Genomic DNA, 12,317 nt, shown 5'->3' on the forward strand with positions numbered 1-12,317 from the left:
ATCTCCAACACTCAAAAAGCTCTGTTCCACCTTGTGATGTCATGAAGTGATAGTTTTCAAGTTAACAGCTACTTTTTAATTTTTATTCAGCAGAGACTGGCAATTCCAGGCCTGAAATTGTTTAAATGCGAAGGTGTAAGGAGTTTAAAAATACACGTGTGAATGCAACAAAACTAATGAGGAAACAAACATTATAACATATCAGAAAAGTGTAATATGAACCTTTTAACCTTGCGGAGGTCAATAATATAATTGCTGCTTTACAAATGGCACTTCAAATATTCAGTCAGTACATATCGCAGTTTGTGTGTACTTCCACAGAAAGTTTTAGGAAAGTGTTTTGCCCAAAAGGAAGTCCGCATACTCTTTCCTTCGAATAACTCTGTGCATTTTGAACGTATTTGGTGTTGTCTCAGAAAAGGACATCATTTTCTTGGAGAGTTCGTTAAAGGCTCCAGGTGCCACCAGCTGCACTCGCATTGGTCCAATACTGCCTTTGATCCGGAAAGACTTGTACACCGCAGAGTCCTGTTGCAGACATATGTCCAACTAGATTTACGGAGAGAGAAAAATGTGTTTTTAAAAATATACTAATTTATAGAAATATTTAAAGTGAATTGTTTTTTACCTTGTAGCGCTGTTCTTCTGTGAGATTTCTGACTCCTTTGAGCTCCAAAAACACCTGGTAATGAGGGTCTGAGCCACCACTGGAGTCACCTATAAAAATGTACATAATATGGATTAATTATTTATATTTATTATTTTACTTCACTAGCTACTCAAAGTGCTACAGCAGACCATTACCCATTCACTCTCAACTTGTGGTAAGCTGCCAACAATTCATTAATATAAACGCCAGGTGAGAAAAGCCAAGGATACAATGACAGTACATGGTTAGAACTAGAATAAGATGAGCAACCTTAACTACTGAACAAAATGCTAAACAGGTACAATGTGTTTACCCATAATTCCACTCTCAGCACAGCAGTAGTCCACCAGCTGAGCCCCAGGCCACTGAGAGAGCGCGTTCTTTAAAGCTCCAAGGAACAAATGCTCAGACACTTTCTCCCCTCGAACATTCAACATCTGACCGCGCCTAACACAAAGAGAGAGAAGGGAAATATAACTCTTGATTAGTTAAAAACGCATAGTTACAAAACACAGGAAGTAGCCCATATGTCTCATACCTGTACTGAAACTCAATGATAGGGCACTGATTATGGAATCCAACCACCTTCACAATGTCTCCAATGCGGTATCTGTAACAATGTAAAGATAAACCATGTCAATCCTAAGTGTACGTTATTTATATGTAATTCATTTTCAAACAACTAATAAACCTTACTTTTTATTTTGCTCTTGTACAATTCCAGATGTAATTAAAATACAATTCTTCTGTACTTTTTTGAAATTATTTGAAAGACTAGTGCTAAAAATAAAATTCATAAACATATTTAAATATTCTCTAACCATATTCAGAGGAACTGGAAGACAGCCTTGTGGACAATTGAATTTAATACTGAAACTAATACTGAGACGTTACATACTAAAATATGATACATCCTTTTGTTGTGTTTTGTCTTTGTTTAATATGAAAGAAAAGTCGAACAGATATTTTTGTTATTTTTGAAAATATCTTTCACCTGTACAGCCCAGAGGCGTTTGTGATGACCAGCTCGTAGTTGTGGCCCTCCTTCACCTCCTGCATTAACAGAGTGGGTGGGTCGTCCTGCTCCAGACTGTGCTCAGGGAGGAACTCACAGAACATGGAGCGTGGGCACAAGAGGTAACGTCTGCTGGTCTCCTCTGGCCACAGGTTCACCCCAATGAGGCCTGCACAAGAATTCATTCACAAATCAAGAATGGATGTCAACACTTACAGATCTCAAAATAGTGTACTGTTCAAAATGGTCTAGAAATGGTTTAAAAATAGATATGCCATTCAAATTGTTACTTAAAAGGTGCACTGTGTGACCTTTCTGTTTGTTCTGATGGAGACTTTATTGATTTGTCTGTAAAGTTCCACAGTATGGCTTTAAAACCTATTTATCTCCATGGAAACAAGCAGCTCATACCAAATTTAAATCAATGGAGAGCCAACCTTGCTCACAGTAAGAACATATGTTTTGCAAGGTACAATATGTCTTTAGCCATAGAAAAAACACTTCTGTAACTGAATAAATGCAAGATAGCCAAGTTTAAGGCCATATTGTGGAACAATCCAATCACATATCTCCATGGACAAGAGGTTAGCAGTTTGTTTGTTTGTCAGATTCTAGTCGAGAATTTGTTTTATTTACTTAACTTTTCTGGAGGAGGGCCCACCACCTGCCACCTGTCACCATGGAGATTTCATTACTTTGCCTTGAATATTCCAGTGTATGTCATTAAACAAATTATCTGTCCATACAGGCAAGCAGGAGACACCGTTAGGTCAATTTACAAGTCATATCTGTGGAGAAGTGACCTTGCTAACAAAGGTGTTTTTAAAGGTGTGTTTGAGCACTACAAACACCGATGATAGAAGAAACAGATGTTAGATAAATTTAATATCACCCATGAAAACAAAACGAACATCTTCATGATAACAGACCCCCCCACCAGAATCCAATAGAATTAATTGAAGTCATGAGAAACCCAACAGTTTTTTATACCTTCTGTAGCAGCATAAAAAGGTGAGTAGAAGGGCACGCCTTGGCAGTAGCTCTCTCTCAGCATCTCTCCGTAAATTTGATTGGAGCCAGAGTCCACAGCCAGCACCAGGTTAAGGTTTGGCCAAAGTCGTTTTGCAATGCCCCTGAACCCATCCTGGATCTCCGCCTGTATCTGGGATGCCCTCTTTGGGTCCGGCTTCATCAGAGCCTCCAGACTGGACCGTACTTTGGGATCTAGAGCCAAAGCTTTACTGACTGTCCCACGCTCTATGTCCCCCACCAGCTCCTGCCAATGCTCCTACAGGAAAGCCAGGAGGAATTAGTTTGTTAATCCTCAGTTCATCAGGCAAAATAAAGTTAATTTTGGTCACAGCTTGGATTCTGTATTTTTCCAAAATATTAATTTGAAAACTAAATTAAAGACTTAAAGCATTTTTGTACAGCCAAAGTAGATAACATGTGAGGTAGCATAATAACAAAAAGCAATATGTTATCAACAATAGTTTGATCATTATAAACATGTATTAATTCATATTTTTGTGTATTTACAATAGTTATGGTGATAAATATCTTGCATAATTGATACAATATGAATATACAATGTGTCCTTCTCACTAGGAACCTACAAGACAAAATGTGATGCCACACATTTCTAATGAGACTGCCTGTCTGTACATAATTCACACCAGCTACAGTGATTTAGGTAAGTGCTATAATAAATTGAATACAGGTATTTCTAGCATGTAACCACCAAACATTAACAAAAACCTAACCAAAGTCATTGTGGAAAATAGTTTACTAAAATTACTTTACCTGTAATGAAACAAAGGCATAAAAGACTGTAGACGCAAAGTTGGACTCCAGAGTTCCTACGGTGGGGTCTTTCAGTGCAAAGAGAAGGTGAAGATACAGTGTGTCCTTCTCACTAGGAACCTACAAAACAAAATGTGATGCCACACTTTTCTACAGTATATACAGTATAGTAGTAAGTGTACGGATGTATTTAATAAAATCCAAGTCAAAGATCTCAGGACAATTTCTATAGTGATATTTTTGACTAGGTGTGCAACAATAATATCCTGATGGAGCTCTTTGTGTAATCATGGGTCATATTTCAAATGATTTTGGCTTTCTAGAGAAAACATTTAACAGAATTTCTTGCTGTTTGCTACACTGAAAAGAAACAAAAGATGTATGTGTGTGGACTATATCTGCCCTATGTCTATTTCATTACTACATTGTAAATTATAAATGCTATATAATCCACTATAATTATAACTGTCTTATTACCTCCGCCAAGGAGGTTATGTTTTTGCCGGCGTTTGTCTGTTTGTTTGTCTGTTAGCAACATAACTCAAAAAGTTATGGACCGATTTTGATGAAATTTTCAGGATTTGTTGGAAATGTGAAAAGGAAGAAGTGATTTCATTTTGTGGGTGATCCGGAAGAAATCCTGTGGTAAATGGGGCCAAAAATTTTGTTTCTCAATATCTTGGTTAATTATTGACCAAACCCCATGAAATTTGACTCAGGGATGGACAATGGGATCCTCTTTCATATTCCAAAGGCTGATCCGGATCTGATCCAGAAGACTGATTTTATCGCAATTTATATAAAAAATGGGGGTAGTCCATGGCGGAGGTCTGCGCTCTCTGAGTGCTTTTCTAGTTATACTATACTATACATCTTCTTGTATGGACTGATGTGTGTAAATAAATGTCAGCGATGTCAATGTTTCCAATACAAGTCACCAAAGTATTACTCTTACTTCAAAAGCCGGAGCTGGAGTTGTGTACAGGTTGAGCATGTGGCGAGAGGAGGCAGGTGTTGAGGAGTTTGGACCAATAGGAAGACCAGCTTCTGACTGACGCAGGGTGGGAGTGTAGAAAAACTTGGTGGTTCGCTGGAGGCTCTCTGTGGCTGGGAACGCTTTTCTCATGGCGTCTAAACACACTGTCACTCCCTAGGGAAAGAAGTAGGATCACATATTATGTTTTGCTTAAAGATGATATCAATTCAATTTAAAAAAAAAAAGGGACATGAACTTTCTATTACTATATCATTTAGACAACTATAGGTCCAATTGCCCATTATACGTTATCTACCTTTCCACCAGAAAAGTTACATAGTGCAACTTCAAATTTCACTTTTAAAGGGCTCATGATACGCTATTTTCTATTCAAGATTATAATGTTGTTTTATCATCAAAAACATACCCGGAGTTAAGTTTTGTTTCACAGATTTAACACACAAACCCTGCATAATTATTTTCTCAAACTTAAAACATTCATACAGGAAGTGCTCCACTGTGTTTTTAAACTTCATAAACCTTCACTCTATCATTTGAATAATTTCAGCCACAGAAGTGCCAATCTCTACTGAGGTAAAAGGTAAATGTAAACTACCACATTTTGTACTTTGAAGATGTGGACAGACTAATAAACCAGGATTACTATACACACAGCTCTAGGTATATTTTTGAGGAGGTAGCAACATTATAACATGGCTTAAATCTCACAAGAATCTGCTTTGTGTAATTTCGGACCTTTCATAAGACAGTAATTTATCTATGAACAGATGATAACTTGTAAAACAGCCTAAACAGAAACAGCACAAATCTGTAACTGAGCTTACCAGTAGGAAGAACTCAGTGTTGGTGTCCTTGGTGCTGAGGAGCATGGCACTGGCCCCTGACGTCCCGGACGTCATGGCCAAAATGAGGGGCTTCTCAGAGATGACCACCTTTTCTTCTCCAGCTGCAACCCTCTGTATGAGCTCCCTGTAGTGTTCATATGTGGTGATGGGGTGACGTGCGCGGAACTCAGCAGAGTCTGGAAAGTACAGTTAATTTATATGGTCAACTGAAATTGTGTTTGTTTGGTGATTTTTATACTGAATAATTTCTTGAAAAAATACAAAAGAATATGATTTTCAAGTTGCAAGCTTTCATCATTCCCATTAATTTAAACTTATCAGAATTGGAAAGAGAGGCCTAATTCAGATTCATTCAGTGAAGAGAGTGTAACTCATTTGATGTAAAAAAAAAAAAAATCGTACAACTTATTAGTTCTCTTTTTTTAATATTGCCATGATTCAAAGAGCCAAAAATTATGTTATTATATTATGCTTATTATTTCTTAATTACAATGGTCTGTGCTTTCACTCGACTATGCCTTTAGTAGCCAAATAGACAATAACATTAGTCAAAAATTTTCCCACATATATGAATGAAATCAGTTTTCTCTCACCTTTAAGTGACTTAAAGTCGTATTTCCTTCCATAAGTGGTGCCGCCGTGTTTACGCAGGCGCTTCAGCAGAGTCTCCTCCTGAACCTGCTCCACTTTCCGCGTATCCTCCTCCAGTTTTCGCCTTTGTCTCCTGCCCAGCCAGCCCACCACCTTCAGCGCCAAATACTGACTCAGCACACTCCCCACCGGCCGCATTTCAGCTCCTAATTTCGAGCTGAACTCCTTCAAAACCAATGTCATTCCGGTAGCGGTGCTCAGGGCGAGAGCCGCAACAAGAGACGGTATGACTGAAGTTACACAAGGACATGACAAGTATTAGACAAAAGAGGGCGCTATTAGTTCACATTTCATTTGATATTAACTTTCTCTTCCTCTAGTTATGCAGTTACAAAATGGCAAATATCCCAAACTATATTTATTGTCAAAAGCAAATGTTTCATTTGTGTGAAGTCCTCGATGTACTTACTTTGACCCTGGCCCACAATGGCAATCCCAACTGATGCAACAGCGCAACATAGAGTCAAAACAATATAAAACCAACTCAACGCCATGACAAAGATACTTCGTAACGACAGTAGCAATTTTATTGCCTCACATGTTCAATCAAACGCACAAATAGTTAAATTATAGGTTAAAACGCTGGAGAAGTTACAGTCATGTTTCCATGGTTTGCTAGTCTACTTCCGTGTTTGGTTCACATCCGACTTCACTGATTGGTTGAGACAAAGTTGACGTAGACTGTATAAAGTGGCCTACAAAAGTGCTTTCATAAGGTAACATGCAATGTGTTTTTTGCATTAAACTAAATAAAACAATGTAGACACAATTAAGATGATTAATTACTGAAAATCAATGGTCTTTCATAATATTACATGCATCTGATTACAAATACACATATTGTTGGATAGGCTCCTTAGTCTTCTTAGTCGACAGAAATCCCAATGTCAGGTCTTTTTTTCAAAACCTGTAAAACCAAAAGTGACATTAACTTTGACATCTATTTTCTATTTTTATCATCACATGAATAAAAAGTGTCTGTGCACTAACCTGCTTCATTTCCATAGTGACAGCTGCAACAAAAATCAAACAGATGATCAGAGATGAATACATTAGAATTAGAGCATTATCATTAGACCTAACCTGTCCAATCCGATGTGGGTAACACTAAAGGTCTGTCCACAGAGACTCCACAAAGCAACTCAGCCAGCCACAGCACTTCATCTGGACTATCAACAAAAACCTCCTCTGACTCCTGCACTCTCATGTCCTCTGCAAAAAAAAAAACAAAAAAAAAATCAACGTTTGAATGGTACATCATATCTAAGTTTAAAAGTGAATAGTAAAGATGGAAAACATTAATAGCCTGCCACAGAACACAACATCAAATTATCTCTGTTCATGTTTACGGTGATTATCATAATGAATTGGCTAGGACTACACTAGTGCCCCCTTGTACTAAAATTATAGTTGTTTTTTTTTTCTCAGTGTACCTCATTTGACTTAAACTCTCTTATTTGTGGGTAGTAATTACAGTTCAGATATTTAGTTTCTACTTTTAACATCACTATATTTCTCTGTCAAAGGAAGCCACCTTCACAGCTCTGCTCCTCTTCCTCTTCTGTGATGGTTTCCAGTTCAATGGAGCAGCAAGACGAAGAGGGCGTTGAACAGTGAAGTTTCTGCATCAGAAGAGCTGAGTCACAGATGTAAGCCTCCCTGTACAAACAACAGGCTGAACAGAAGAAAATTATGTATGTCTTAACAATTTGTAGGCTGATAAGTTAGTTTCTTTTGGCCCTATCTTAAAACTGTTAAAATGGTATGTAACCTTATAGGGTATGCTCCAGTTCAGCAAAAAGTCATTGAGAGTTTTTGCTTCTTCTTTCCTTTTTTGCTTACATTTTCTTGCCCTCATGCATAATGTGCCTGTCTAATAAGCAAATACAGAACTAGACACAGCTATAAGATATGCTGCTCAATTTCTAGTTTGGAGTACTAGTCAGTTTTATGTGCTATCATTATAAAATTAATCATTACCAAACTTGTTGACCCTTTAAATCCCTAATATTTGACTAATAAGACACATTAAATATTTAGAAATAATTAAAGCCCTGTAGTAGACAAACACTCTGCATAGCTTACGCCTGAAATAAAATGGTATTTTTGTGATTTTGCACTTTCTTGTTTACCCCAACCAATTAAAACACTTATTTTGGTTTAAAAACATTTCATTTGTGATAGGCCTGCAGCTTGTCATTGCATATTCCCGTGGGTTTTGTCTCCTTGGTTGGTGCTGACCTTGGATCTGCTCCATCTGTCGGACATGGCTCAGCGCATCTCTGACTGAGATGGTGAAGCGGTGACTGTCTCTGAGGTGCTTTAGGATGAGCGCGCTGTGGAGGGCAGACTGACTGTAAAACACCAGCTTAGGCAGGCACAGGGAGCCCACTGCATGGATCTCAAACCGGCAACCCTGGAGACAGACAAATAAGTCTCAATAATACCAATATTAGGTATGTCAATTCACTATGTTTACATATCTGATTTAAAGGTCCTTTATTACACTAAAATGACTCTTTAAGCCATCTTATAATGTTGTTCCCTCATCAAGAAAATACCTGGAATTGTTCATTCACATGTTTGAGTAATTGTCTAATAGAAGTCTGTCTACACAGTCAAAGCTCAAAATGTTTTGCTCTACCTTGTGATATCATGAATTTCAAGTTAACCAACAATGAAAATTAGTAATCTTCTTACAATAATGAAATCTAAAATCAGGTTACCCCCAAACAGTCAGTACTAATTTGATGGACAGAACAAGCTCCTGTATGAATGTGGATAGCACTGACACTCACTTGGAAAGAGACATGCTCCAGATCTGTCCAAGTAAACTCATGCAGCAAACACTGCTTCCCCTCTACATCCTGATCCAGAAATAAGTTTAGTTTTAGTAGAAAACAACTTCAAATCAAAGTAGATTGTGTATAGTTTACCTGATAAAAACAGACTCCATTTGGACATACTCCAAAAATGATGGAAAATTTCTGTTCTTTCTTGTTCTATGCATTCATACACAGTTATTTCAATTTCACAAATTAAAAATATCTTGCAAATGCCTGTTTGTACCTGTCTCATCCTGTACACAGTCACTGGCACGTCCTCCACTGTGCTGGCCAGCTTCACAAACTCCATAACAGACTCTCTTTTTGGCACTCCTCTCAGCTCCTCGTGCAACTTTGGACCATGCTGAAGTAGGTAGTTTCTTCCTCTTCTTTTTATGAGCTTTCAACAAACCACAAAAATCAAATGCATTTTATACCTAGGGCAGCAGTATTCAGATCTCATCTCAGTAGCCCCCAAAGGCATACAGTTTTGACACACAGCTGCCATATTGTGAGAAGACTTGTGCTACAGTGGAATGACTGCTAGTCTTTAAAAATCCCTGGAGACAAAATTTAGTTTAGAGTAACAAATAAATGTTGAAGAACAGTCATTTCTTGTAGTTGTTTTTATACTTACTCAGGGTAGCCGCGGGGTCTTAAAAGTCTTAAAAAGGTCTTAAATTTCATGTTCTTAAATTAAGGCCTTAAAAAGTCTTAAATTATGTTGTCGAAGTCCTATTTTTTCACGAAGGTCTTAAATTTCATTAGTCTATTTTTTATGTACTCAACCGGGCTGCAGTGCAATGTTAAATGGAGGGAGGAAAAAAAACAACAATGGGAAATCACAATACTTTGGTTTCTGGCGCCAGCAGCAATGAATAAAGAATCAGTAGAATAGAGGAAGACGTTGGATGGATTATGGGGAAGTGTAGGTGTAATCCACAGTGGCTCTTAAATTCTAAATAGTTGGTTGCTCATTATTAGATTTGGACCTGGTGTTTTTCACCTGCATAATGGTTGTGATGTTGGTCTTAGTCTTTAAAAAGTCTTAAAGTTGGGGTAGTCAAATGTGGGGATAACCAGCTATTGTACCTAAAGCAATGCACTGTGGGCCCAAGTGCTTATGGTTAAATTATAATGCAAAAAATTATATTGCTACAATTACTCAAACACCACATTTAATGGGTATGCACAGTGTTCTGCCCAAGGACACAACGGCAGGCACTGGTCAGAGCTGGAGTTTAACCCCAAACCTTCTCTATCACCGTCCCTCAAACTTTTGATATCGCAATATTACCGTACAGTCAATTTATTTACACCCATAATAATGAACTGACGTGATCAGGATTATGTAGTGGTTTTACCCAAGAGGGGAAATAATCTTCAGGAAGAAAGTAATGTTTGTGTTTTCCTTGGATCTCCAAATCTCCGACTTCAGCCTGGAGCGCGTGCGATGCCAGCTGGAAGAAGAGAGCCTCCTGCTGGCGGATCTGTGAACGCAGCACCTTCTGTCGCAGAGCCGCGTAGTAAAGCCGCAGCTCCCTCCCGCTCCTGAAAATATATCAAATCAATCAACTCTGGGCCACTAAAGCTGTGTTTGTTTTGAAATATTACATTTGTTTAGGCACCGGTCCATTCGGAGTATATGGGAGTTTGCATATGCAGTCAGCCAAAGAGGTAATAATACAAGAAAGCAAAATTTACTTTGAAAACAATAGGATTTTGTTTGTGTTCAATATCTTGTGCTGAATTGATGAGTTCTTTCTTTGACTCAGTTACTGTGTGAAGAAGCAGATGACAATATATCTGTAGTATCTGTACTTAAACTTGATTTTTAAATCATCTTACTAAAGAAGTGTTAATACAGAATGAATTAAGGTTACCTCATAACAACTAATTTGTTAAAACTAAAAATCATCTTGAATATTGCAATGATAAACTAAAACTTAAATCATGCAGCTTCCGACCATTGATCCAAACTTACTGTATCAGTCGCCCACTGTCTACATGGTACTGAACTCTCAGAAATAAGATGGATGGGTCCTGTAATTGTGAAAATCCAGAGTAGAGTTGAATGTTAATATGGTGAGTGTGATGTGAAATGCATTTGTAAAAACTCCAAAGTAAAAAAAAAAAAAAGACAGACTTACAATTTTAGATGCTTTTCTCCATCTTTGCCCTATATACTTTGATAACCTTTGCTCCAAGTCAATGAAGAGGTATTCATTATCTAAAAGCAGAAACACACTTATTGCTGTTTAGGGCTGTTGAAATTGCTGTTTTGTTTAATCAGTGTTTCCTCTGCGTTAGATTGATTCAAAACATTTGCTTTGACCCTCCCTCCACTTAGGCCCTGGTCTCCCTCTCACCTCTGAGAATAGCCAGGCCAAAGATCTGCAGTCCACTGATCTCCAGCTGTTCCAACACTTCAGCCAACACATCCTGGCCCCGACTTTTCAACTGAATACACATGAAAATGCAACTCAATACTTTTATTTTTTTGCAAAGAATCAAAGTTAAAAGATAAAAATTAATGGCTCGCATAGTTTAAACGTTCATCTTAAATGAAGACAAAATAAAGTTTTTGTGTCATAATGAAACTAAATGTATGCAAGTTCCTCATAAGTACTTGAATTTGCCATTTGGAAACAATTTGAAAAAAAAAAAACATAGTTATTTCATTTCCATAGCTTGATAGTACAGCTATTTTGAGCCACAAAATTGGTGGTGGTGAAAAAGATATAAAAACACCATAAGAAGGTAAACAAGTCCAAATGAGCACACTCACACTGTATGTGAATAGTTGTAATAAAGAACACTAAGACTGCTGTTTTTAAAGGTCCCATATTACACAAAATTGACTATTGTAAGCTTTAAGACATGTTATAATGTTGCTACCTCCTCAAAAACATACCTGGAGCTGTGTTTTGTTTCATTCACATGTTTGAGGAACCCTTTATGATTAGTCTGTCTATACCTCCAAAATGCTGTTCCACCTCATGTAGTGGTTAACAGCTACTTTTTACTTTTTGTTCAGTAGAGATTGGCAATTCCAGGGCAGAAATCATCAAAATGAAACTAGTGAAGATGTATGGAGTTTAAAACACAGTGGAGCACTTCCTGTATTACCACATCACAAGGTGGAACGGAGCATTTTCTGTTTGAGAGAACTCCACCTAACTATATAGGATTATTGTGTAAAACGTGTGAATCCAACTAAACAAAACTCCAAGTATATTTTTGATGAAGAGACATTATAACATACGTAGATCAAAAAATAACGTAACATGGACCCTTTAAAGTCAAAGTTTATAATCCACCAAATCCACTATCATGATTTATAAGAAAAATCTGCTACTCACCCCTAAGCTGCAGTCCAGACGCTGCTTATTAGGCAGGAGGACACACACTTTTCGCTTTGCTTTGGACTTCATCCTGCTATTAACCTCAGTGGCTCTCAGCCCTTTTAATCACTCGTGTCCTCCCCAGCCTGCAAAAACAAGCCTACCTCTTATTATGAAAACAAAGTTGA

At 37.6% G+C, this 12,317-nt stretch overlaps 1 protein-coding gene and 1 pseudogene across 1 annotated transcript; both read right to left on the minus strand.

Annotated features, from left to right (window-relative positions):
• Positions 1–53: 53 nt before the first annotated feature.
• Positions 54–6,609, minus strand: ghdc (GH3 domain containing). The gene is made up of 11 exons (XM_055150131.1): positions 6,370–6,609; positions 5,903–6,190; positions 5,289–5,485; positions 4,423–4,617; positions 3,468–3,587; positions 2,655–2,952; positions 1,644–1,833; positions 1,188–1,259; positions 963–1,096; positions 629–717; positions 54–549 (listed from the first exon to the last, which is right to left on the minus strand). The coding sequence occupies exons 1-11, from the start codon at positions 6,452–6,454 to the stop codon at positions 328–330; spliced, it is 1,890 nt and encodes a 629-aa protein (XP_055006106.1). The 5' UTR covers positions 6,455–6,609; the 3' UTR covers positions 54–327.
• LOC110154366 (FERM domain-containing protein 6-like) lies at positions 6,466–12,286 on the minus strand (annotated as a pseudogene).
• Between the last annotated feature and the right edge of the window lie 31 nt (positions 12,287–12,317).

Source organism: Boleophthalmus pectinirostris, unplaced genomic scaffold (genome assembly GCF_026225935.1).
Source record: "Boleophthalmus pectinirostris isolate CB_2022bp ecotype Guang Dong unplaced genomic scaffold, ASM2622593v1 HiC_scaffold_14, whole genome shotgun sequence".
In the NCBI taxonomy this organism is placed as follows: Eukaryota; Metazoa; Chordata; class Actinopteri; order Gobiiformes; family Gobiidae; genus Boleophthalmus; species Boleophthalmus pectinirostris.